General features: G+C 49.4%; 3 protein-coding genes across 4 annotated transcripts in view; all 3 read left to right on the top strand.

The window, feature by feature from the left end:
- LOC115549564 (receptor-type tyrosine-protein phosphatase F-like) overlaps nt 1-15,515 on the top strand; it is a 133,728-nt gene extending 118,213 nt beyond the window's left edge. The window contains 12 exon segments of the mRNA XM_030364836.1: nt 201-355; nt 1,555-1,840; nt 4,182-4,360; nt 8,767-8,893; nt 9,734-9,859; nt 11,081-11,235; nt 11,978-11,993; nt 11,995-12,072; nt 12,074-12,094; nt 12,096-12,116; nt 13,069-13,092; nt 13,094-15,515. Of these exon segments, the coding sequence (XP_030220696.1) occupies nt 201-355; nt 1,555-1,840; nt 4,182-4,360; nt 8,767-8,893; nt 9,734-9,859; nt 11,081-11,235; nt 11,978-11,993; nt 11,995-12,072; nt 12,074-12,094; nt 12,096-12,116; nt 13,069-13,092; nt 13,094-13,138 (1,233 nt within the window). The 3' untranslated portion in view covers nt 13,139-15,515.
- A 147-nt stretch (nt 15,516-15,662) lies between these two features.
- LOC115549563 (la-related protein 6) lies at nt 15,663-19,528 on the top strand. The gene is given in 4 exon segments (XM_075074211.1): nt 15,663-17,189; nt 17,318-17,507; nt 18,459-18,671; nt 18,674-19,528. Coding segments are annotated over 4 exon segments (831 nt in total). The 5' UTR covers nt 15,663-17,112; the 3' UTR covers nt 19,025-19,528.
- Nucleotides 19,529-24,033: 4,505 nt separating this feature from the next.
- Nucleotides 24,034-27,500, top strand: part of LOC115549477 (neurturin) — a 10,385-nt gene continuing 6,918 nt past the window's right edge. The window contains exon 1 of one of the 2 annotated variants that reach the window (XM_030364695.1): nt 24,034-25,192. Coding sequence is in view for 1 of the 2 variants with exons in the window: in XM_030364694.1 (XP_030220554.1) it covers nt 27,485-27,500 (16 nt within the window). In the remaining variant the exon portion in view is untranslated. Of the gene's footprint in view, nt 25,193-26,994 lie in introns of those variants that run through there. The other variant, XM_030364694.1, reaches the window with a different exon arrangement.

Genomic DNA, 27,500 nt, shown 5'->3' with positions numbered 1-27,500 from the left:
TGTACTTATTGTAAGTCGCTTTGGATAAAAGCGACTTACTAAATGCCGTATGACATTTACATGTAAAATGTAAATGTCATTCTACCTTCTCTGTTTCGTCTCCGTTGATGTGTGCATTTTGCAGTCGAATCAACATCAACTCTACAACTTCTCAAAGCAATTGTTGTCTTGCCCCCTCCTTCCCCCCCTCCCCACCACAGAACGGCTCCAGTGAAAAGCGAGAGGAGCGGCAGTTCCAGTTCATGGCGTGGCCCGACCACGGCGTGCCTGAGTACCCCACCCCCATCCTGGCCTTCCTCCGGAGAGTCAAGGCCTGCAACCCCTCCGACGCCGGACCCATGGTGGTGCACTGCAGGTGGGGCGCACGCACGAACACACCCACAGTGTTTCCCCCAGCACTGTATGGTTAAGGCGGCCCCTGTCACACCAAATTTGTACCGAGGGCCGAATTTGTACCGCCTACGTAATCCATTCCAAACCTGCCTGGCAACAGATGATCGCGTCGAACGTTGCCTGGCAACGGACGATCGCGTCGAACGACGAGCGACGACGACGGCGAGACTACATACACTTTATACACTCAGTTTACTATCTAAATTCTATTAAACAATTAAATACAATACAAATATAAACTATGATACACTCAGTTTACTAGATAAATTCTATTAAACAATTAAATACAATACAAATATAAACTATGATACACTTTAAACACTCAGTTTACTAGCTAAATTTGATTAAACAATTAAATACAATACAAATATAAACTATGATACACTTTAAACACTCAGTTTACTAGCTAAATTTGATTAAACAATTAAATACAATACAAATATAAAGTAAAAACAAGTGTTATCTAGCGATCCGTTATCTGTATTATGTTATTTCATCTTTGGCAACATGAGCGCAAATGTTTTTTGAAACCTGCTTTAAACACTCAGTTTACTAGCTAAATTCGATTAAACAATTAAATGCAATACAAATATAAAGTAAAAACAAGTGTTATCTAGCGATCCGTTATCTGTTTTATGTTATTTCGTCTTTGGCAACATGAGCGTGAATGTTTTTTGAAACCTGCCTGGCAACGGACAACCTTTACATATTCAGTTTTCAACTGATTACATAGGTGGTACAAATTCGGCCCCCGGTACAAATTTGGTGTGACACCGCCTTAACAACTATAGCGCCCCGTCTTGACTACCAATGTGTAAAAACAAAAACAGACTTCCACCGGGTACCACCTTGACTAAGACATTGCCTGGGGGAAACACTGCACCCACCAACCAACACACACAAACCAACTCGCATCGACGTACGGGGCAAACAAATGCGGACACTCGCACAGTAACAGACGGACGATCGTGATGGTGACTCATGTTTTAGTGGATCCTTTATGCCCTTGTTAGCTCCTGAAACCAGTGATGAGATCAATCATAAAAAGAGTGTGAAGCTGTGACGCAACGTGTACCCGGGTAACGGTGCAACTACCGCTTCTTATCACGACGGAACATGACATTCACACGCCCTCTCCCCCCTCTCCATCCCCCCCCCCAGTGCTGGCGTGGGCCGGACGGGCTGCCTGATCGTGATCGAGGCCATGCTGGAGCGCATGAAGCACGAGAAGTCGGTGGACATCTACGGCCACGTGACGTGCATGCGCGCCCAGCGCAACTACATGGTGCAGACGGAGGACCAGTACATCTTCATCCACGAGGCGCTGCTGGAGGCGGCCACCTGCGGCAACACGGAGGTGCCCGCCCGCAACCTCTACGCCCACATCCAGAAGCTGAGCCAGCCGCCGGCCGGGGAGACGGTCACCGCCATGGAGCTGGAGTTCAAGGTGAGCCCCTCGGCGCCGCCCCCTCCTCCGCCCACCGCCGCCGCCGTCTGTGTGTCCGCCGGAGTTAACCCGAACGCCCGAACGCTACGGGGGGGGGGTTCGCATGGTGTTTGAACTGCGACCCCCCCCCCCGGAACAAAACAACATCAGGAATTGTATTGTTTTAAGCAGAGCGAAAGCACGCAGAGTACGGTTTTGGGTTTGGTATTCGGAGCGTGACACCAAATGAAATAGACTCATGTTGTTCAAACTCGCTGCTGATGGGACTCCAAACGTTATTTTGCTTCTGTCTTGACTATAATTACTATTCTACTATTATGACTATTATTGAGGTACTGTAAGTTATAGGTCCCACTAGGGTTAAGTGATGCTTCTGATGATGTCGCTGCAGATGGAATAGGCTTCAGAGATTGAGAAAGCAATGGGCTCCTGTCGATTCGTGGTAGGATGATGGCTCATCACAATGTAGTCAGTTTCAGCGATCGCCACGAGAGACCCTCCAACCGCTGTTTTTCGCTTTGTCGTCGTCGTTGTGATACAAAGGTTACAGAGGCAGTACCGTGTACAAACAAAGAGATCTATACACGTGTAGGAGTGTTTGAACACAGACTCTGTTGAAGCCAAGCCAACAGGCTGCTGCCAGGTATTGACTGGCTCACCTGGATGTCAGATCGTCTGTCTACTCCTGGCCTTGACATAAACACACTGTGGCTGGGGTAAGCGGCGCCGCCACTGCTGCTGCTGTTGGATCTATTGCTGTAGTGTGGGTGGTTGTTGTAGTCTGGGTCTGCTAAGAATACACTCGATATTTATCCGTTATCCTGTCCTGATTACCATTGGGCTTGTTGCAAGTTCTTACAATGAGCCGGCTTGATGTTTGTTGTTCTCTCTCGCTAGCGGCATTCAATGGGCCCTACATGCATGCATACAAACAAGCAGCTTTCATACAATCCATACATGGCACCACTGGCGACGCAGACATTTGATATGAATTGGTTGGAAAGCAAAAGGGGTCGGGGGGGGGGGGGGGGTTTGGAAGTCAGACGGGTCGATGAGGATCGGGTGGCGGTCCGACCCGGGCAGATGGATCTCCAGTCGGCTGCAAGAGACTGATAACCTAGTGCAACACACGCACAAACACACACACACAAACGTACCAAAGTGGACACACACACACACACTTACACGTACATTACCTCTTCCATGGGAACACACACACTCACACATACACCTCTTTCAAAGGCAAACACACACTTACACACCTCATCCATAGGCACACACACACACACACACACGGGTGTGGATGCATTTGCGTGTAGGATTCCCCCATAAACACAAGAGCCCGTGCACCCGGCGGTTGTTCAAGGTGACTTGCGGTAGCAGGCGTGTGCGTCTTCTGTCAATAGCTATCGATCGGGACGTTATTACATTCTCCTCGTGGCATCTCGCTGCCATTAGCCTTCTTATGAGCGTGATCCAGTCTGTTTGAAGTGATAATGGCATCTCCCCCCCCCCCCCCTCCCTGACAGAGAACAAGAGGGACAGTGACAACGGAGAGAGAGGTAGAAAGGGAGGCAGGGAAATAGAGCGAGAAAAGAAGGGGTAAGAAATCTGAGGAATGAGTATGAGGAAGGATGTATGTGGCGTGCCCTCCCAATCTGGTCCGCACACACACACGTCACACACACACACATCACACACACACACAGACACAGACACAGACACACAGTCTTCTCCCTCACACACACAGCTCCCATCTGTGCGCGGTCCGATGCCAGTGCCAGCCTGTCATGGCTCCCCACCTCCAGAATCAGCGTGTGACGGCCAAACCCTCTGAGCACAGCTGCACCCAGCGCCGACCTGACAGGGGCCTGCGCGGCTCCCATAGCATACCGGACTCCCCCAGCACACACACACACACACACAAGCAGGCAAACGCACGCGTACACAGACACACAGACACAGACATGCAAACACACAAACGAGCACGCCTCGTGGCACATTGGACATCTTTAACGGTTGGATTAAACGAAGCGCTGGACAAGAAGACATGGCGTTTGTTTGTTTGTTTGTCACTAATGCATTTTCTCCCTGTTTTTTCCTCCTTTCTTTCGTTGTCATCCCCCCCCGTCCTCCTCCTTCCTCCTTCCTCCTCCTGTTCCTGTTCTGTTCTGCTGTGTCCCATCATCATCATCATCACCCTCCTCCTCCACTATCCTCCTCCTCCTGTTCTGTTCTGCTGTCTCCACATCATCCTCCCCCCCCCCCCCACTCCTCCACTCTCTCCTCCTTCCTCCTGTTCTGCTGTCTCCTCCTCCTCCTCCTCCTCCCTGCTCCACAGCGGCTGGCCAACTCCAAGGCGCACACGTCGCGTTTCATCAGCGCCAACTTGCCCTGCAACAAGTTCAAGAACCGGCTGGTGAACATCATGCCCTTTGAGTCCACGCGCGTCTGCCTGCAGCCCATCCGCGGCGTGGAGGGCTCCGACTACATCAACGCCAGCTGCATCGACGGCTACAGGTCAGACCGCTGGGGGGGGGGGGCAGAGGGGGGGAGGGGGTCATTTAGATGTTCTGGTTTGTGTTATCCACTTGAACCTATGCAGGCCATCAAGGGACTGGATTGATATGGTTGAATGCGGTCTTTGGTAACCGGAAGAAGAGAAGGAGAGCAATGAGAAGCGATGAAGGGGCTTCACGTTTGACGTTTACAGCATTCCTCTATTCGTTTTTTGGTTTTGATTTTGAACTCTAGCCTAATGCTTTAATATTTGGATCCATGGTTTGCTTTCATGACAGATTTTTTTTTGCTATATAAGTGTTATGTATTTGTTATTAGGTCTATTTATACATACATATGTCTACGTACAGTATGAGTGTCGGTGGTGGAGACAAAGATAACTTTAGGGATCATAACTCACCCTCTATCCTCACTAACACAGGAGCCCCCCCCCTCCACCACCCCCTCCTCCTCTATCGTGGGCTCAGTGAATGGGGGCGCCGGGCCCCTCCCCCCCCCCCCTTCATGGTCCTCTGTGAATGGTGTAATTTTGGCGAGAGGATGTCATAAGGAAGAGTGTGTTTAGCAAACACTGAAACTCTCCCACACTCTACGTATCATGTCCTCTCTCTGTCTGTCTGTCTGTCTGTCTGTCTGTCTGTCTGTCTGTCTGTCTGTCTGTCTGTCTGTCTGTCTGTCTGTCTGTCTGTCTGTCTGTCTGTCTGTCTGTCTGTGTATCTCTCTCTCTCTCTCTCTCTCTCTCTCTTCCTCTCTCTCTCTCTCTCTCTGTCTCTCTCTCTCTCTCTCTGTGTCTCTCTCCTCTCTCTCCTCTCTCTCTCTCTCTCTCCTCTCTCTCTCTCTCTCTCTCTCTCTCTCTCTCTCTCTCTCTCTCTGTCTCTCTCTCTCTCTCTCTCTCTCTCTCTCTCTCTCTCTCTCTCTCTCTCTGTGTCTGTCTCTCTCTCTCTCTCTCTCTGTCTCTGTCTCTCTCTCTGTCTCTCTCTCTCTCTCTCTCTGTGTATGTGTCTCTATCTCTCTCTCTCCACTGTGTTCACTGCCACTCGACCCCCTCTCCTTTAAAGACCTCTAGAAGGGATGTTGTGTGTTTGTTTATGGACGGGGGATGGGGCTACACATAACAACCAGCCAGAGACCTTTGCCCCCCCGGGGTGTCGACATCGTGCTAATGCTAACGAGGGGGCCGCGCCGCTGACTGTGGCTGCGCTGTCACCAGTTTGTGGGGGGCCGGCGGGTGGCGGTGGGGGGGCTGGTAACCACATAGCCCCCTGCTCCGCGGAGGCGACGGTACTCGGGTCTGTTAATGAGGCCAAATGGAGGCGGCGGGTCCCGGAGCCCAGCACTTTGCATCATGGGAGCGCGGCGGCCTCTGGTGTGTGTGCGTGTGTGTGTGTGTGTGTGCTCGCTTTTTTAATGTTTACATAAAATAGTCAAAACAATTCTATCTTGTAAATATAAAAAATGGCTTTTACTGTTGACTGCGTTTGCCCTCGGTTCCATCGAGTGTGTGTGTGTGTGTGTGTGTGTGTGTGTGTGTGTGTGCGCTGTGTTTGGTTATGTGCACCCTGCCCGCCGTCTCCCCTGGTCAGCGGGAACACCAGTGGGTTTGAGCGGGGGCCAGGGCCGTATTTTACGCCCTGTTGCTTTTAATGCAGCGTCATACCGCCACTGATGGGACGGGAAGGGGTGTGTGAGGTGTGTTGCCGTGGCGAATGTATTTCATCGCCAGACAGGCTAGTAAATTTTACCGTGCTATGCCTGCATGCCCCCCCCCCCCCCCTTCTCTCTCTCTCTCTCTCTCTCTCTCTCTCTCTCTCTCTCTCTCTCTCTCTCTCTCTCTCTCTCTCTCCTCTCTCTCTCTCTCTCTCTCTCTCTCTCTCTCCCCCCCTCCCTCCTCCCCCCCTCATCCAGCCTTTACTTCTCACTGTTCCCCGTCCATTTCTTCCTTTATTCATGCCGTGCTTTATTGATCTTCTTCTGTCGTGTCATCAGTTTGGCCTTCTGCTCTTTGCCAAATCCGTGAATCTTCTATACGGTTCTCTTCACTCTTCTTCTTTTCTTGCCTTTTTCTTCTTGTTTTGGTCTCTAATTTATTCGACCTTTCCTCTCTATTCTTCTCTCTTCTCCTTTTGTTTTACTTTTTCATCTCCTGTGCATCTCTTGCCCTCTTCTAGTGCTGCAGTCAGAGTGTGAACAATCAGTCAGTTGCTATTCTCTGGATGACCAGCAGGGGGGAGTGGTGTCCCCCCCTTTTCTTCTCTTTTCATATCTCCACAGTTACAGCTTCTTCTCTCTCCTGCCTTGCTGCTCCCCTCTTTCATCTCCATCCATTTCTCTCCACCCTCCCTCTCTCTTTCTCTCTCTCTCTCTCTCTCTCTCTCTCTCTTACTCCCCCTTTTTTTTCAATTCACACTGCTCTCTCATCTCTCCCTCTGCTGGTAATTCTCAGTCCCATGTCTTAATACTTTGCCCAGCCCTCTGCTCCCCTTCCATTTTTCTCTTCTCTCTCTCTCTCTCTCTCTCTCTCTCTCTCTCTCTCTCTCGTCTCTCTCTCTCTCTCTCTCTCTCTCTCTCTCTCTCTCTCTCTCTCTCTCTCTCTCTCTCTCTCTCACCTCCTGTCCTCCCCTTTCTTCCACTCTTCATTTCCCTTCTCTGCTCCTTATCTCCTATCCTCTCCTCCGCCCTCCTCCTTTTCCTTCTCCTTTCATCTCTTCCTCTCGTCTCCTATTTTCTCTCTCACTTCTCTCTCTCTCTCTCTCTCCCCCCCACCCCCCCCCCCGCCCCACCCCCCCCCCCCCCCCCCCCCCCCCCCTCTCTCTCTCTGGCTCTATCTGTGTGTATGTGTGCTAGTGAGGCCTAGAGCACACTCTAATCTCCTGGTTCCACATTAATGCCTCGCCTCAAGCACCTTCATTAGCTGTTCACCCGTGGCTCAGTGTGTGTGTGTGTGTGTGTGTGTGTGTGCATGGCTGAGGGAGGAGGGTGTAGCATGCATTTACATTGCACCGCAGACATCAGCGCTGCGTGCGTGTGAACCCAAGCACCAAACACGTGCGGGGGTGTAGATATGTGCGTGAGCGTCTGCGATGCGTGTGTTGTGTGTGGGTATGTCTGGATGGGTGTGTGTGTGTGTGTGTGTGTGTGTGTGTGTGTGTGACGGCAGCCGATTATGAGTCCCCGCCGACCGGTGCTCCACTGCCATCTGTTGGCGGTTGGAGGTACTGCGCGCCGGAGCAGAGAGTCACGTAGGACGGCAGCACAGAACAGGGGGCTGGTCATTAGCGCTGCGCGCATAACACAGAACGCTCTCCTCCTCCTCTTCCTGACAGGAAGTAGCATAGAGTCTACTGTTTGTTTCTGGGGTCTCCCTGGGAAGACTTAATACGAAAGCCAGGCGCTAATACAGCTCCGGTTAGATTACAGAGTCATGTAAATTGAATTGTCAAGTGCACCAAATTGGCAGGGATTTGTTTTAATGCCCCTGTCAGTGTGATGCGGCGGCGGCGGCTGCGGGCGCAGTACTGGGCCGGTTGTTCCTGGGACGTCAGGAAGTGGGCTAACAAGCAGCGCGCAGTGCAGCTGAAACAGCACACCGCCGCAGTGTACCGCTACTGTCACTCTGTGAATCCCAACAGCTTTTGAGTTCACTTGACTGTGACTATTATTAGTATTATTATCAGTAGTATTGTCAATACCATTATCTGGATACATAAGGTTTTCAAAGGCCAGCGACCCTGTTATAGTATGTGTAGTTATTATTTTGCATGTTATTTCACTGGCAGTGAGATATTTTGTATTCAAGACATCAGCCATTTTGTAGTCTAAATCAATAACTGGAATAGTAATGGGGAACCTGGTCTGCAATTTTGTAAGTTGTGAGTGAAAGGTCCAGCTTGAATCCATGTAGAATAGATGGTGTCAGTAACATGGGATGTTGAATCTGACATGCAGCATGTGCAATTGTTATGAATGTATGTGTGTATGTATGTATGTATGTTTGTATGTATGTGTGTGTGGTGTGTGTGTGGTGTGTGTGTATGTATGTATGTTTTGGGTATGTGGGCGGCAGTAGCTCAGGAGGTAGAGCGGGTCGGCTGGAAACAGCAAGGTTGCTAGTTCGATCCCCGGCCCCTCCTAGCCGAGTGTCGAGGTGTCGCTGAGCAAGGCACCTAACCATCACTGTTCCTGATGAGCTGGTTGTTGCCTTGCATGGCTGATGCCACCATCGGTGTGAATGTGTGCATGAATGGTTGAATGTTAGGCAATATTGTAGAGCGCTTTGGGTGGCCACTGGGTACAGAAAAAAAGTGCTATATAAATGCAGTCCATTTATGCAGTCCATGTGTGTGTATATATATAAATCTCCTCCTTTGTACTAACTGCTTCCTGTCCTCTGCCCTGTGTGTGTGCAGACAGCAGAAGGCCTACCTGGCCACCCAGGGCCCCCTAGCCGAGACCACGGAGGACTTCTGGAGAATGCTGTGGGAGCACAACTCCACCATCGTGGTCATGCTCACCAAGCTACGGGAGATGGGCCGGGTACGTGGACGCATAGCCGCCCCTGTGATTGGTCGCTTTTGAATTCCGACCAATCACCACTTCACCTTACACCATTCACCCAAAACTCTATAAATAATTTGCTTTTGGATATAAGTCCATGATGACCGATTCATATATCAACAGTCACTTGAGAAGATGTTGCAAAAGAGTGATTTCTGGCCTTGTTGTGCTAAGAAGTAAGATTTAATCGTCAGATGCGTCAAAGAGATCCAACACGCTTTTGTAACTCCCACTGCCCAGTAAGGTGTTCTCTCTGGGTATAAGTGATGCTTCAGAGGTGTTGCTGGCCTTTTAGAAATCCCCATGAGCATTAGTGAGACAATAAACAATGGGAGAGGTGGAGGGACAAACAGAAAACCAGGCTGGAATCCAAAACACTGTATTATCCATTGTGGAAATATTTTGCCACTGTGAAATTCATGAGTCAACACTTGGCCACACACACACATAAGGATCCTAACCTCCAAAATGGAGGCAAACTGTTTTATTCAGCACAGGGTATTTAAGTAAAGTAAGCCAGCGTACCACCTGGCAGAACAAGAGTTTGGTTCTGTTTCGTGCTGACTTCAGTTAGTAACTTTTTTCTCTTTTTTTTGGGAAGATAAGTTTTGCAGCGCTTTGACTACTTTGGTCTACTTTGGTCTACACACCATTTCCAAAAACGTTTCAGTGTCACTCTGGAGGATTTTTTCGGCAGTGTCTTTTTTAACATAAAAAGTGTATATTCAGGCATTGTATTAAAGGCGCTGAAGTCTGCTCTGACACTTGGTACATGGGTGAGTGGGTGCTGACGGAGTCTTCTCTCCCCTCCCAATGCAGGAGAAGTGCCACCAGTACTGGCCCGCCGAGCGCTCTGCCCGCTACCAGTACTTCGTGGTGGACCCCATGGCCGAGTACAACATGCCCCAGTACATCCTCCGGGAGTTCAAGGTCACCGACGCCAGGGTACGTGCGCCCCCAGACCACGACGTCAGCCCCAGTGTGTCTGTGTCTGTGTCTGCCTATTTGCATATGCCAGAGCCCTTGCATCGTTATGTATGATTGTCTTTGTGTTTTGTGTGTGTATGCGTGTGTCTGTGTGTGCCTATTTGTTATACCGGAGCACTTACATTGTTATGAAACGGTCTCTCATAAAGGGACCTGTTCGCGGACGTGTATATTTCAGAGGGTGTCATAAAAACACAACAACAGTAGCAAGGGGGAGGGGGAGGTGATGGTGCATTATGCTAATGAAGTGATCCGGGTTGACTCATTTCAGGATGCCGGGCTGGCAGGGATGCTTGCTCACACATTAAGTAAGCAGTAAGCAGGGGGATTTAAATGTACAGATGATCACAACGTACGCAAGAGCTTGACGGTTAGCGAGCGCTCTGTCATAAATGTTTAGCTGCAGTTAGTGTTAGCTCGCAGTGAGAAGCGTGCATTGTGTGCGTGTGTGGTGTGTGTGTGTGTGTGTGTGGTGTGTGTGTGTGTGTGTGTGTGTGTGTGTGTGTGTGTGTGTGTGTGTGTGTGTGTGTGTGTGTGTGTGTGTGTGTGTGTGTATATGCATGTACACGTGGCTGTCAGTTTGTTTGTGTTTCTGTATAAGGGTGCGAGGCTTTCTATTTGTGCATGCATCTAGTGTGTGTGTGTGTGTGTGTGTGTGTGTGTGTGTGTGTGTGTGTATGCATCTACACGTGTGTGACAGTGTGTGTGTGTGTCCCTGCACTAATGTTTGCGTGTGTGTGTGCCTGTGATGCCAGCTCTATCTGTGATGCACATGAAAAGCACAGGCTGCAGTCCCCGAGGCCCAGCGCTGGAACTCCCTGTGATGCAGTGGGTCTCACCGAGCTATAAATACACCTCCTCCATGCCTTCTGAGCAGCACACAGCACAGCACCCCTCTAATCCCACTATAGACACACACACACGCACACACACACGCACACACACATACATTAAAGTGAGTAAGACTGTGTATAATTGGGTCATAGACTTGAAAAGAACTTCAAAGAGGCCGGATGTGTCCACACGGCGTTGCGCTCGGAGAAAACAAAGTCGAGGATGAGCTGAAGTCTTGTTATTACGCTCACGGCTGTATGAAACGATGCTGGCGAACCTTCCCCCTCCCCACCCCTCCTCCTCCGCCGTTAACCTTCCATACTAATTTATGCGTCACCTTCCTAGGATGGTCAGTCCAGAACAATCCGCCAGTTCCAGTTCACTGATTGGCCAGAGCAGGGCGTGCCAAAGACCGGCGAGGGCTTCATCGATTTCATTGGCCAAGTGCACAAAACCAAGGAGCAGTTCGGACAGGATGGACCAATCACTGTACACTGCAGGTGAGTGGGCCGGTGGAGGGGGACAGCCTTCTGTGTGTGTGTGTGTGTGTGTGTGTGTGTGTGTGTGTGTGTGTGTGTGTGTGTGTGTGTGTGTGTGTGTGTGTGTGTCCAATGACATTTGAATTGTGTTGGTCCAGGATCAAGGACAAACGTATATGAAGGCGGTACTGTGCCATCTGCTGGACATCTTTGATAGGAAGCACAATATTGACCCCCAATCTGGATCCACCTAAATGTCCGGTTTCATGCCCTCAGATGATTCACAGCGGAACATAGCGGGGGCTGGGGCGATATTATATGGATACCGATAAAAGGAGGGATTGCAATGCAGCGTTGTGTTTATGCTCGCCATTAAATACCCCTGCTGCTCCCCCAATCCTATCTTTCTCTCCCCCCCCTCCCCCAAGCTATCTTAAGCAGTATTAAACCTCTCTGGAGAGTACTTTCAAGAGAATCCCTCTCCTTCTGGTGTTCCCTCGCACCGGTCAAACAGCTTTAGCCGCGCTAATGCCCCCCCCCCCTGGACTGATTCTAATGAATGGACAGGATACGCTACCCTGAACAATCAAGCCCAGAATCCACGTTAACTGACCCTTTTCCTCTCTCTCTGTGTGTGTGTGTGTGTGTGTGTGTGTGTGTGTGTGTGTGTGTGTGTGTGTGTGTGGTGTGTGTGTGTGTGTGTGTGTGTGTGTGTGGTGTGTGTGTGTGTGTGTGTGTGTGTGTGTGTGTGTGTGTGTGTCAGTGCGGGCGTGGGCCGGGACCGGGGTGTTCATCACTCTGAGCATCGTGCTGGAGAGGATGAGGTACGAGGGCGTGGTGGACCTCTTCCAGACGGTTGAAGACACTTCGCACCCAGCGTGCCTGCCATGGTGCAGACAGAGGTAAACACCACACACGATCATCATCTCATACACACACACGATCACAATCTCACACACACACTATTACAATCTCACACACAATCGCAATCTCACACTCACATTCACACACACTCCACACACACACACACACACACACACACACTCACACACACGCGATCATACACACACACATGCGATCATTACACAAACACATTTACACACACATACACACACACACACACGATCATTACACACGCAAATTTACACACACACGATCATTGCACACATACACATACGATCATTACACACACGATCACAATCACACGCACATTCACACACTAACACACCCACGCACGACGCACACGGGCACACACACACAGAGACGCACATAATAACAAACAGCGATGACCCACTCTGCGTGAATTCAACCGTGAGGGCTCCAACCCTTCATCTGGTTTGAATGACTCTTAAGAGGGCTTAAACCAATATCGGTTTATTTGTAACAGGACAGCCCATGTGCTCCAGTGAGTCAAAGAATGATTCCATGGTTACCGACACATTGTCAAATCTGCGTTTTCTTCAGGGGGGAAATGTGTGATTAATTTTTTGCGTTTAATTGAAGAAGAGATCCAGATGGGGTTCCTTTGGGTTGTGCCAGTGTTGGGCCGGCCCGTGACGTGCCAGACGCCGTAGCGCTGACGGAAAAGTGTTAAAGTCAATACGACGCTCCAGTACGCATGGGACAGACGTACACAAGTCCTCCCGAGTGTTTACAGAGGTTTCCACATTCATGCCGACGTGTTTAGTCACAACGGGGGCGGACGCACGCATATGGAAGCACGGGGGGAAAATCCATAAACGTCATAAAAATAAACGATGGCGATGGGACAGAGGCGGTAATCCCCACGCCCCATGTGATGCAGCTCGACCAACCGCACCCTGATGGTTTTACTGATCCTCTTCCTCTCTCCAGGACCAGTACCAGTTGTGCTACCGGGGCGGCGTTGGAGTACCTGGGCAGCTTTGACCACTATGCAACGTAACCACTTCCAGCCCCCGCCAAGCCAGCCCTCCCACCTCCACCTCCACCTCCACCACCACCCGCTCCTCGTCCACCCTCCACCCGCCTCCGCCTGACCCCTTCCACCCCCCTTACCTCTCAGGAGTGTGCCAATTGGACCCCCACCCACTACCCTCTCCTAGCCAAACACCCCCCCTACACCCCCTGACTACCCTTTCCCCCTCCCCCTGACGCCAAGAGAGAGAGAGAGAGAGAGAGAGAGCCAATCACAAGGAGTCCCGTTTCTGGATTGACCGCACAGTGTGTGTGTGGTTTTGGAATAAACACACAAACAAACAACGCAAAGTGAATAAACAAAAGAAGGACAACACGTCACCCCAGAGAGAGCGGTACGATGACGACAACACTCTATCCACGCATGTGTCCACGCCCTCTGAGCCACGCCCTCAAGGCCACGCCCCCAGAGTGGCGGCTTTGCTTCGCCCGTGCCTTCGAAACGCCAAAACCTTCTTGATTGTCAAGGCTACTGGTAGCACTAAGAGATGATTCTCTCTTACTTTTATTTACCTTTGTTCTTGCTGATGATATTTTTAATATCACTATTATAAAAAAATCTCATTATGACATACTATATTATTTAGCTCATTGTTGTGTCGTTTCTGTTTTTTTTAATCATTTTAACATTTGTCTTTTATTTGGTCTTCAAAGGTCCCAACTCGAGGACCTTTTGGTAATTTACTTTCATGGATTCGTAATCCTTTTTGTATTTGTTTTTCGGATTGTTTATTCGTCTCATTACGATTTTTTTAATTTCCATCCTCTTGTTTTTCTCTCCCTTTGTTTTGGGTCGGGTGTTTTTTTCTAGGTTAATTTAGCACAAGTGACATGTATTTTTAACACGTTCCTAGCCACTAATACAGGAGAAACTGCCGAGTCCCGGGCCGCTGTGGGGTTTGGTCTGCTGTGCCGTTGATCTGGCTCCCTGCTCTGGTGGCCCCCCCCGGTGGGGCCCCCCCGGATGGGCCCCCCCGGATCTGCTAGCGCTGCGGCATTGCGGTTCGCTTTAAAGAGTCCCTTCGTCGCCGTTTCCCCTTCTGCCTTTTTTTTGGGGGGGTGATTTTCATCTTTTTTTAGCGCCAAATAATTCACAGAGCATAGCCTAAATTATACGATGTAAAACACAGTGGGAGAGACGAATCAGCTAACAAGAGACTAAATCAGCAGTGTACAGAACTGGAAAGCACATTGTTATTTTGTGTGTTATTTTTTGTTGTTTCTTTTTGTTTTTTGGGTTTCGGATTTGGGGATGTTTTTTTTGTCTTTTATTTTTTATTTCTTTGGACAGACGCCAATGGCATTGAGGCCTTCATACTCCACATCGGAGAACTTCTATGAGTAAAAAAGAAAACAGACTTTGAAAACCCAGTGGGTAATGGACATTACGGTAAAACACAAAAATGAAATCTCTGTTGCCCTTAAAGCCCCTCCCCTCTCCTGATCGCCCAATCACCCGGTCCGCTTGCTCGGGGAGGTTGAACCCAAGCGGACCCGGAGGACCACGGATTGGTTGACACGGGCCGAGGAAGTCGCAGCAGCCAATATTCCCGGCACTTGTACAGAATCGACCATTCCTAGCAGAGAGCGAGCGCGAGAGAGAGACTAAGCCCTTTGGACTCTAACCTGCTATCATTTTATACAGAAATAAAACTATATATATATAATTATGATTGATTATATATATGTACAATTATACATAGATATATATATATATAAATATATACATACACCGCAACAAGATATATTGTTTAAAAGAAAAAGCTGAAAAAAAAATAGGACTCACTCTGCCCACATACCAAGCCAAGAGAAGCGAGCAGAGAAGCGGAGTGTGTATTAATGGAAAACACTGTTGTATCTACTGTACTCCCATAGTCACAGGCCCGCTTGCCCGTCCCAAGCCAGAGGGAGAGCATTCCCTCCCCTCTCCTCTCAACGCCATCGCCTCACCCCAAGCCCCCGACCCCCCTACGATATGGACGGCTCCCTTCTCCACGCCCTGGCCATCGCACACATTGCACATGTTTTTTGGCGTCACGCTTTTGGCGTCGCGCTCCCGCATGGAGCGTCTGGAGCGTTGGGATTGGAGGCGTGGAAGAGGAGGAACGAGGCGAGGGATGCGGGGGGGGTGACAGTGAGGGGGAGGGGGCTGGAACGGACTGGCGCAAGACAAAAAACGTTAATTAAACTGTTCATTTTTACAATTGTGAATGCTTAGTGCTGTAGGGGTTCGACCTGTTGTATACACAGTCTGTTTTCTATTTGTTGATAAAGAACTGGAATATTACAAAAAAATGTTGCTGAAAAAAAAAACTCATCAATGTTAATAAAGTTGAATAATTGGGTTTTTTTGTAATAACCACTGCGATGATTGGTTTCTTTTGGGGCGAAAGTGGATCGGTTACTTGGTGGGCTCTGTTGAATGCAGATTCGTTATGACAAGTATAGGCTTTCCTGGAAATCCCATGTTTGGCTCTGCTTTGACTCATTGCCTCCCCGTTCCACCCAGAATTTAATGATCACAAATACCATCCTCATACGACCCACAGCCCAAAGACCGGGAACATCATAGAGCTGTCAGCTCAACGCTCAGACACCAGGAAGTATCGTGTGACGATAATTTGATTAGTTTGTATGTTCTTTTGGAGTGAGCGTTTGTGTCTGTGTGTGGGGGACAGAGGGAGACGGTGTGTTGTATGTACGTGTCGTGTGTGTGTATTTATTTATGTCTGTCTGCGTGTGTGTGTGCGTGCGTGTGTGTGTATGTGTTTATATATGTGCCAGTGTGCATGTATATCTATTTCCTATGGTACCTCTATTTCCCTGAATGTGTATGTGTGTACATATGTGAATGTATGTGTGCCATGGTACCTCTATGTCTCAGAGTGTGTGTGTGTGTACATATGTGTGTGGCGTTCTACCTGTGTGTGTGTATGCCTGCCTGTACCCGGCCCCTCTACCTGGTGTGGTGCCTGTGGGCTCCATGGCGGCGGCGGTGGGCACCCCGGGCTGACCCACTCACTGGCCTCTGTCGCCCGGGTCTCAGTAACGCACCGCAGACCGAGCCCTGGCCCCGGCCAATCAGTGGCAGCCGCCATCGAGAGCCATGACTAACTGGGGACCACTGCTGCCAAGGCAGGGGTGGATTGAAGCCATGGCACACACAAATGAATACACAAACGTGCATAAATACACACGAATACAGACAGACACACAGAAATATAGATCCACACACAGACACACACACACACACACACACACACACACACACAGAAATAGATACACACATACATATAGACATAAATACAGACGTACACACACACACAAGCAAAGGTTGGGAAATGAATACATGGGACGTGCGAGGTAGTGATTTCATATTTCGGGTGTTTATGCATCTATGCCACTCTCCATTGTAAACAGGAAGTCATGCTTATGGCACTGTAGCCATAACAATACGGTAAAGAGGCTTTATGTAAACGGGAAGGGGGGGGGGGTAACTGCAGTCGTGGCAGAAGTCTGTCGGAAGGCTACAGAACGGTATAGAAATGTTGGAGATTACCTTTTAATCAAGAGCTCAATTTGTGGTAGGCCTACTAGGCCAAGAAGAACACCATAATCCATTGATTTTACATCTAAAATATAATTTATGTTTGCACTTGTGTGTTCTATGAAGTGGGCAACGAACGGCAATGTTAGATATCAAATCTGATGGGTGCATAATGCAATGTCTCTTGCAAATGGGGAACATCAATGACGGAATGTCAAAAATAAAAGAAGCTGCCTTCCTTTTCAAAATGTTTGTTTGGGCTGCCAAGGAAACAGTTGACATCTCAACTGACGACTATAGAATATGTTGTTTTCTCTCAAATCAATCAAAGAAAAACTCACATTTTAACATAGCCCCGGTCTTTGAAGCCGTTCCGCACAAGACGAGGCCCAGCAATGCCGCGGCAGGACTCTCTTGCAGAACGGTCGCACACATCGTTATCCCATGGCGATCACGTTACGTGTGATAATGGGTAAGAAAGAATGTTTAAAAAAAACATAACGCACCTAGCGACATGCTACCATCGCGATGCTAAATGTTCGACGGCAATTTAGTACAAGCCTTTTTTATTTTTTTATTTGTTTTTATATCCGTGTGCAGAGAATTTGAGGAACTCGAACATACGACTGGCGGCACAGAGGAGCCGCTGAGCCTGAAGCAGAAGGTCGCCTCACAGTTGGAGCACTACTTGTCTGAAGGACACCTGGCCCAGGACGGCTTCCTCCTGAAGCACGTGCAGAGGAACAAGCTGCGTTACGTGAGCCTCAAGCTCCTCACGTCTTTCAGCAAGGTCAGGCGTGTCAGGTTATATGAAAATCGCATTTGAACCATTTCAAACAATAATAAGTATTCAACACGATTCCTTTTTGAAAGTTATGTTAAATCACCTTTCAAGCTATATCATGTACAGCCCATATTAGGATTTTTTTGGTGATGTGTGTAATTGTGTTAATGGCTGAACTGAATCAAAGCATATTCATAATTGAACATGCAAGTGGAGTGTCGGAAATTAGCTTTGGCCAGAAACACTATGATGCAAACATCGGATGACTGTCTCACGCTTGTCCGTGTTTCTGTATCTATCCCCATTCAAATAAAACTTAAATAAATACATAATGCAAGTGGAGTGTCGGAAATTAGCTTTGGCTAGAAACACTATGATGCAAACATCGGATGACTCTCTCACGCTTGTCCATGTTTCTGTATCTATCCCCATTCAAATAAAACTTCAATAAATACTAGAGCTGTCAGTTAAACGCGTTATTAACGGCGTTAACGCAAACCAAATTTAACGGCGTTAAAAAATTATCGCGCGATTAACGCAATTACTTTATAAAAAAAAAAAAAAATTTTTTTTTTTTTTCTTTGGCTCAAAACAAAGAAGCAGTAGCCTGACTATGTTCAAATGACATTTGTTCAAACCAGTCGTTTAATTGCACTATAGGCTCTTTTTTTGTATCGTCCTGTTTTGATCAGTGTATATGCCAATGTTGTTATCAATATCAATAAAATCATTTGCACAAGGCAAGCCGATGCACTTCACCATGTTTATAAGAGAATTAAAATGAGAAGAATTATGGACAAAAAAATCAAGGGATATTTAGCATAGAAAAAGAATTTGCGATTAATCGCGATTAATTAGAGTTAACTATGACATTAATGCGATTAATCACGATTAAATATTTTAATCGCTTGACAGCTCTAAATACATAATAAGTCATTAATTATAGCTTTTTCTTAGATCAGGGAGCTGACCAGAGACTGGCGCGTGACGGCCTCCGCCGCCCACGCCTCGCCGCTCCTACAGCTCAACGCCGAAGGAACCAAGGTGCGTCGCGTGGAACCGCCGCCGGCGTGGCTGCTCGCCGCGCCGACCAGCAGGCTGCTGCTGGCGTGGAACCTCCCAAGCCTGCAGGCCAGAGGGTCCCGCAGGAACCCCCAGAACCCCAAGAGCCGCCCGGACTCCTGGAGACCGTCCTGAGGGTCTTCGGCATCTACGGCGACGTCACCTCAGTCCGCGTGCTGCACCCCGGTAAGGCGGTCCCCCTGGACCTGCGGCCCCACGCCCGGACCCACCGGGAGCTGGGCCGCAGCCTGTGCGCCGTGGTGGAATTCCACTCCCTGGAGGGGTCCCGCCGGGCCCACCGCGCGCTGGCGGCGGAGGGGGGGGGGCGCCCCGCTGCGGGGGGGCGGGGGGCCTTCACGTGGTCGCTCTGGGGAGCCAGGGGAGGTCAGCGATGGACTCGAACCCGGAGGGAGCGCCGGACGGGATTCCGACGACGGGAAGCCCTGCGCCTCAGCCTCTGAAGGCCCGTCCAGGAGAGGAGCGTAGGAACCCGGAACGTTCTACCAGGGGCGGTCCCGATTCGGGTTCAACGCACCCGCTCAGAAGGCCCAACCCCCGGTTCCCCGGGCCGTTTCCCCGGGGCCCCGCCCAGCGCCCCAAGGCCCCTCCCCTGGGAGACCGGAACCCGGTACAGCAGCCCCCCGGCTCCTCTGGGGACACGGGGGCCCCTGCTGTGGTTCCGTGGGTCCAGAGGCGAAAGGTCGCGGCGGGCGACGCCCACGGCGGGAAGGGCGGGAAGAAGGCGGCGACCCAGAGAACCTTACGTCCTCCCGCGGGCCCCGACGGCACCGCGGGGTTCCTGCGCGGGGGCCGAGGCCGGGGGAGACCCCCTCAAGCGGGATCATTCGGTCGGCGTCTCCTTCCTGGATTACCCCCGCCAACAGATCAGTTAGAATGGAAGAACACTGCAGGTACATGAGCTGCCTGGACGTCGATGACGTCTGAATACAATTTAGATTTTCTTATGAGGGTAAAAAAAACTTTTGCTCCGTGTCTTTTTTGTTAGTTTTGAGGTGACGTTTTTGGGTGTAGTCGTGCCTTACTACCAGTAGGGGGCAGCATTCGGCTGCAGCTTCCACTGTTACGTATAGCGCCTTTCACGGCTGGTGGAATGTAAATACATGTATTAACCTATAACATATCTTATGCGCCGTTGAAATTGTTGTACACACCACTTTAATGTGCTGTATGTGCAGCCACACAAACAAAACTTTGTCGCGTATTGGTGAAAACACCAGTAGGCTTTCCATTCCGTGGGCCCTAACCAGGCGTGTAACGTTTGTAAATTGCATTGTATATTTGTACTCGGGCCAAGATGGATTTGTCTGTATTTCGCCTAGAAAGCAGCCTTCACAGCTGAGTTCCAACAAAGGCTCAAATGTCATTGGGCATCGTCTGAAAAGGCTTGTTTAGAGCTTGGCTCTTTCGGAGAGTAGTTTTCCACTCAGCGAGATGACGTTTGGCGGACGGCTGCTCGGCCAATCAGTGAACCCGCATCTTGTGCAAGACGGGTGTCGCGGCCACATTTTGAACCTCATTCTCGGTCCTTCTAATGACGCCTTGAGTGGGATAGGGTGTTTACAGAGATACTGATTGAGGGCTTCCTTAAAATCTACTCCTGAACCCAAACAAAATGTGTTTATGCACATTTCCAATGCCATTGGAAAAGAGTCAAGCCTGTGTGTACATGATCCTGGAATATCAAATTGGAAACATACAAACTCACAACGGCTTTCTCTCTCTCTCTCTCTCTCTCTCTCTCTCTCTCTCTCTCTCTCTCTCTCTCTCTCTCTCTCTCTCTCTCTCTATCTATCTCTCTCTCTCTCTCTACACACACACACACACACACATACACACACGTGTTTGCTGTGGTATCTTCATTAAATTAACAAGTTCATCTAATTGCATTGGCAGCTGTCGGGTAGAAAAAAAGAGTGTTACTTTAAACATCTGTGAACAATGTGTAAAATGCAGGAACCATCAACCCCGGGGTCCTCAAAGGTTTTTTCCATGCAGATATATCCTTCCCAAGGCCAGGAAAGCGGGATTTGTTCTACAAACGGGAAGTCCCTTATTTATTTGGACAGTATCACCTATCCAATAATTCTGGGTGTTTACACCAAAGGAAACCCTTCATGGGGAGAAGTCACACATGTTTTTATGTGTGTGTGTGTGTGTGTGTGTGTGTGTGTGTGTGTGTGTGTGTGTGTGTGTGTGTGTGTGTGTGTGTGTGTGTGTGTGTGTGGTGTGTGTGTGTGTGTGTGTGTGGACTTTTTTGCGTCTTTCGCGTTTGTTTGTTTTCTGCGTGAAGCTGCACCTGCTCAACCTTCTGGGAATCGACCCTTTGGAGAAGTGTGTGTATCTTGTGCAGAAGGGTATACTGACAATACAAACACACTGCTGGAAGAAGCCTGTTGCTTGAAGCTATTCGAGGACACAGGAATGGGTCGGTGAACATAACAAGGAACCTGATTGGGTGAATCACAATCGTGTTCGTAATATATTCAAATTTGTACTTCATGTGGTTTTAGCTTTACGTTTGATTTTTATTCATTACTGTCTGTGTGTTTTGCGGTCGGAATTCCAAGAATGAAGGCATTTATGTCCCTGTTACCTTAATGATTCAAAACATAAACTTGCGGTAGCTTTACAAGAATCAAACATGGGTCAACCCGCAAGTGCTCAGTGTAGGTATTTAACAAGCTTGGATGATGAAAGAGCGCACAGTGGGATGACATTCAGTGCATATCCTGCCTTAATGTCACGTATTTACAAGAGCTGCACAGTGTTTACTCAGGAAACTTACAGCCTCGAGAAGCTTGAGAAGTTATCGGACAAAAAAATAATCCTCATCATCCTCCTCCCCATTTTCAAACTGCTTATCCGGGTTGGGTCGCGGGGGCAGCAGCTCAAGAAGGGGCCACAGACTTCTTATTCCCAAAAAAGAATAACACACCTTGGTAAAGGTACTGTAGGTAAGATGTACAACTTTTACTATACATTCAGTGTCATTCTTTAGAATTAGTATCTGCTTATAGTCAACTGCCCTCATAATAATTTCCGGTTGATTGCACGCCTGCTATTGTTAAGAAAATTTCGATTTTAGACCGCTCCCTTGTCATTTCTGACCAATCACAACTTATCTTCCCTAATTGGCTTGGGGAATGCATCTTGCCTGTCAATCACATGTGTGTGAATTCAACACTGCTCTCTCGCTTTAACACTCAAATCGTGCCTTAACTTTCATGCGCTAAAACGTTCTTGTTTCAGCAATCACCTTCATCCAAAGTGAAGCCTACCGCCCACGACGCAATCAGCCATTTTGACTTTAATCTCAATAAATTTGTGTTCCATAGAGTCCTTTAGTCTTTAGCGTTGAGTTCTGTTATAGGAGGTCAAGAGAAGAGGATCTGGCAAACCTCTGCCTATAAATAACCAAGTGGTTAGGACCTGTATTATCATTATTAAACATAAGTGAACATCGTTGAATTGAATTGGAATCAAATTGTTCTTGCATAAACAAACTCTTGATTGTTTGGAAGTGTGGTATTTTTAACTCAAGTGACAGCTGCGGTAAAAGGGTTACAAAATGTTCTCTATTGTACGGCAATTTTACGATGTAAACATCTTTCTGCTGCACTGTTCAAAGTGTGGTCTTTTATCAATCCTTGAGCATGTTTTACAAATCACCGACATGCTCATGCATAAGAAAATACACAGAAAAGTCTTCAGCGAGCTCTGTTCTCCTTATTCTTTGATTCCCTCCAGACCTGGGCTTCCCGAAACCTTTTCATGGTGCGATCCACCAGAGGATTTCTGCATATATACTTCGCAGAACAAAAATGTTTATTGCGGCTATCCCTCTTTCCACTTTGTCCCCGGCTGCAATCCACTTATGGGTCGCGGCCCCGCGGTCTGTTCGACCCGTGGTCTGAACGCCTCTGTTTCAGACTCTTGCTGGAGTGGGCCGGCTCTGAGGTCATCAGGCAGGTTCAGGGCTCCAGGTCGCTCCATGGCCACAGACTGTTTAGGCCAACGACTCTGTGATCAAATGAAAATTAGCAGTCTGCGTCATGCACACCACGTCGGGAGTGCTTTTTCCAGCGTAACGAGACACCGAAGCATCCCATAATCGCATGTAAAAGAAGCACAATTAAGTGGAATTAGTCATGGCCCGGGAATGAGACAAAGGGGGTAACAATATCCCTTGTTTTTCACCGTTCACGCATTAACCTCAAAGAGCGAGGCTTTTCCACATTTTTGTCCGGATAGATAATGCAACGTAATCCGTTTTAAGGAACTCAACAGCTTGCTTGTAAATTTGTTTAACCATCCGACGTTGGGAAAACAACCTTTAAGCCCAGCGACGTGATTGCGCCGCTGTGTAAACGTGGGGGTCTCCTTGTTTCGTATGAGTGACTTAACACACCTGATTGTGTGTGTGTGTAGGGGGCGGGGGCTCGGATGTATTTGGATTGCAGTTTGGGAGGCCGTGAGGCTTTCCAGGAGACCCAACCATCTGCTACTCATTTACGGCTCCGGGGGCCACGATAGTAGTTTGTATTGGAGGAGGATGTGTGTGAGGTGTGAGGCGGCTCCCATCAGAGGTAACCTCCTTCAACTTCTCGCCTCACGTCACTTTTCATAACCCCGCGCCAAACTCCAAAACGTGAATCAATCACCGACGCCTTGACAGCACGATGCGTCACTTCCACAGGGATTAGTCTCGCCTCAGTGTCTATTCTTGTTTTGTTTGGTCTGATGAAATGTGTCCACACATCACTTTGTCTGCTTTGATTGGAGTTCTGTGTTTCTTATTATTATTATTCCTCTTCTGGGAATCAAGGGATTCTTCCCATTCTTCTCCTTCTCTTTCTTCTTCTCCTTCTCCTTCTTCTTCTCTTTCTTTTCTTCTTCTTCATTTTCTCCTTCTCCTCTTTCTCTTTCTCTTTCTCTTCCTTTTCCTCTTCCTCTTCCTCCTCCTCCTCCTCCTCTCTTCCTCTTCTCTTCTCCTCCTCTTCCTCCTCCTCCTCCTCCTCCTCCTCCTCCTCCTCCTCCTCATGGGTATCAAGGGAGCGCCACACGCCACAGGTGTACCCACTTTTCTAAAACGCCTGGCCGGCCAGACCAGCCTTAAGCCGGCAGACCTGCTTCACACCCCCATTAACCCCCATTATCTCCCCCCCCCCCCCCCCCCCCCCACCACCACCACCTCCATCAGCGCTCCTACGGGAGCAGAAGGTACAACATAAATCCTTGCTCAGGCCGAAGCATCCTTTTAGCGAATCCTGTGAAGCCTGAGCCTGGGAGATTATCATGTCAGCGGTAATCCCACGAGCATAACTATGGAGAAGCACCAGGAGGAGGAGGAGGAGGAGGAGGAGCAACAGTTGGGATGGGGGGGGGGGGGGGGTTAGAGAGTGAGAGACAGACAAGACAGACAGGAGGTGGGAGGGGGGGGGGGGGGGAATCTCTGCTACGCTAAGCGTAAGAAACGCTCATTTCCGCGACGTCGTCCTGCACCGTCCCTCCAGCGCCTCACTCTTCAGTCAGAGCGCGAACGTTCCCGGAATAAGCAGGCAGGCACAGCGGAGCGGAGATCCCTACCCCGTGGTTATTTACTCCTGCTGCTGGGGCAGAGGGACATAGAGACACAGAGAGAGAGAGAGAGAGAGACAGAGAGAGAGAGAGGGACAGAGAGAGAGAGAGAGAGAGAGAGAGGGGGGGGGGGGGGGTGAAGAAGTAAGAAGAAGAGACACATGCTTTTGTGATTTATTGTACGCTGCTAAACAAGTTCTGTGCATCTTGTTGAAGGAAGGAATCTGGAAGAATCTTTAAGACCGGGGGGGGTTTCGGGTTTCAGAGCTGATGGACTAGTCGGTGTCAGGGGCAGCTGTGAGATCCACCGTCTGTGTCTGTTCTTGGGTCGACCTTACACCTCCTGCCTCTGCTCGCGCTCCATCGTTTAGGCTTTTGCTTTTCAGGAGGGGTGAGGGGGGGGGGGGGAGGGCGGCGGCGGAGGAAGAAAGTTAACGCCGCAAGTTTCGGATGGATGAAGCGGTGAGAGGACTTTGGGTGTTCTTTGTGTTGTCGTCTTTTTTTCCCCTTCTCCTCCAGTGCGTTGCTCGCACACGCTGAGCCACTGGCTCCACTGAAGCACCCAACCCTTGTGTTGTCAATGGATCAAGCCCTGTGTCATCAAGCTTCTACTCGCCTCATGAAGAGCGTGCGGAGCTCCTCCGTCGTTGCAACATGAGAGACTCGCACACAGGTGCCACCGTGGTACAGGGATAACAACCACAGCCAGAGAAAGAAGACCAGAAGAAGGGCCGCTGGGACCGAGGACCTTACGCTTTCTCCTCCGAAGGGGAGCCGTGCACGGACCTCCGGCGGTCATTTAAGCGCAAAAAAAAAAAAAAACCTGAGGGCTCGGACCCTTAACCCTCAACCCAACCTCCCCCTTGCCGACCCACTCGCATCCCCCTCCCCTCCCTTTCCCTTCCCCTACCCGTTCCCATCCCATCCCTCCCATGGGCTGTGGGGATGGCGGATTTAGCCAGCCGGCACTTGTCTGTGGAGGTCAGCTGAAGACGACACCGCGCCGCTAAACCTGGATTAGCCTCCGAACGGTAAGGACAACCGCTCTTCTTTTGTTGGTGTAAGCCGTGGCCGGCTTACTGGATGGGGTTGGTGGGGGGGGGGGGGGGGGGGGGTGGTGGTTGTTTCGGACGGAAGGCATCAAGGGACAGAGATGCCTCTGCACTACGAGTATCCCGAAGCACGCGGCAGCACTGTGTCGGCCACATGTCCGTGCCCCCCCCCCCCAATGTTCGCCTTACAGGAATGTCAGTGGTTGTCCGTGGTTACGAGGTACACAACATCCGCGTGTCGGGCGGAAGTGATTAATAAGGCCGTTATGTATCACCGCTATGTGCAGTGACACATTCCCCACCCGGAGAGATTCAGCTCTCAAGAGATTTGAACCGCAGGGGCACGTTTGCAAATTTCTTCCGGTCGTCGGTCCAAAGAGGTTCCCCGTTGGTAAACCATCCTGTAAATATTTGATCTAACTTGTTAATATTATAGAGCGAGGAATGAATGTGGAGCTGGATGCAAGTATCAGAAAGACATGGCATGGTAAAAGTGTCCTCTCCTATACATACCTTTCTCTTTTTTATATAACGTCCCACCTTTGTCAATTAACAGGGTGTGATAATAGCAGTGATTTAAGTCGTTCTTACGTCACCCATTCAACTGAAAATAAACTTGTTTCAGACGCGCCAAAACCTGCTCTGTTTGGCCTCTATCGCATTACTATATCTTATTGTATACAGTATAAGATGTCTTGTGACGCTTTCGGTCTTCACCAGCACAAACAGGGCTTTCCAACGTGCAATTTCAGGCCACATATCCCTCCAAGCAAGCGCCTCTTTTAGGACTTATCAAAAAAAACAACTAAAAACAACTCTCGTTTACGAATACCATCGTCAGCCTCTTACTGCTGCACTCTTACTAAAATATTTCGGAAATGTCGGAAGAAAAAAAGTCACCCAGGTCTTCCAAAACATTCTTCGTGAAGGACTTTGCTAGAGCTTGCTCTTTTGAAACGCTGTATTCAACTGCTGCCAGATGCCCGTCAAACCGTTTGTAATTTCAGCATCAGCGTGTTTAACATGGCTATAGGCTTAATAGCACGCTGTTGAGGCAAGAAAGGGGGGGGGGGAGGGGGGGGTGCCGGCGTGGACAGATTAGCGGGCCGCACTGCGGGGTCATGAACCTCCCCGACGCCCCGCGGGGAGAGAGCGCCCCTGTCCTCGCCTGGACGCGCCAGGGTTTAGCTGCTGCTTGTTCATGTGCCAAGTGCTTCTTTTAAAAGGCAGACGTCAAAACACGATGTGTGACGTCACCGCGAGGTAGAGGTAAAGGCCAGACGTTGTTGGAAGCGAATGACGACACTGCGGCGTCTCAAAATGGCATATCCCCCCCCCCCCCCCCCCGATTGTCGGTTTCACACCTCATCACTGCACTTTGAGGGGTCGGTGGCGTTTAGAGTTTTGCGATAACATGTTCAGCTGGCGGCTGCGGGTCAGTGGATTAGGGTTTAACCACAACATAAGCGGACAGGCAGCGTCCTGCACCATTATCTCCTGTTTTGAGCAATCAACGGTTGCGTTTCAGTGGAGATTCGATGTTATTTTACTTCCTCACGCCGTGCTTCTCTGTTTCCGTGCAGCTGTGCACGCAAGCGATCAAAACTTCAAACCCACATCGTTCTTCTTCTCAACAGTCCATGTTAGAGCGAGCGCAGAACTAAAAGCAGGTTGTCTTGTCTTTTTCTAAGGCCCTGTTCGGTTGCATTAAAACCCGGGGCTGGAATTAGAACAGACAATCCCAGGATCAGAACATCCACTTTATTTTTGCGTGCTTTTAGGACTTCCCCAACCACTTCCCCCCCTCCCTCTTGATTGGTTCAAAACAAACAAACCGTGACGGTCGTCCCATTTCCTCACTCCATGGTTCCGATTGAAGGTACCCTCCCCCCCCACCTGATAGCTTTTATAAAGAGACCCCGCTGGTGCACTCCACACTGGGACCTGGTGGCCTTAACCCCTGAAGAAAAAGGTGTCTGATGGATTAACACACACACACACTCACTCACTCACACACACACACACAAACACACACACACACACACACACGGGTCAGGCCCTTGACTCCTTTGCTAGCAGCCAGGTGTTAGCCCACGTGATGACAGATAAGCCGGCAGGCATTAGTGCTAATCCCGCCCTGATCTTTGGAATATGTCCCTATTACCTTCCCAAGCACTCTCTAGCTGTCCCTTAGGCCTGCCGAAGGCCGCCTCTACGGGGAGACACCGCAACGCCACCCGGCCCCTCTGGCGGACTTAAACCTTGAATCAAATGAGCACTTGCTCCT

The sequence above is a fragment of the Gadus morhua genome, chromosome 8 (assembly GCF_902167405.1).
Source record: "Gadus morhua chromosome 8, gadMor3.0, whole genome shotgun sequence".
NCBI lineage: Eukaryota > Metazoa > Chordata > Actinopteri > Gadiformes > Gadidae > Gadus > Gadus morhua.
This window is presented reverse-complemented; position numbering and strand designations above follow the sequence as displayed.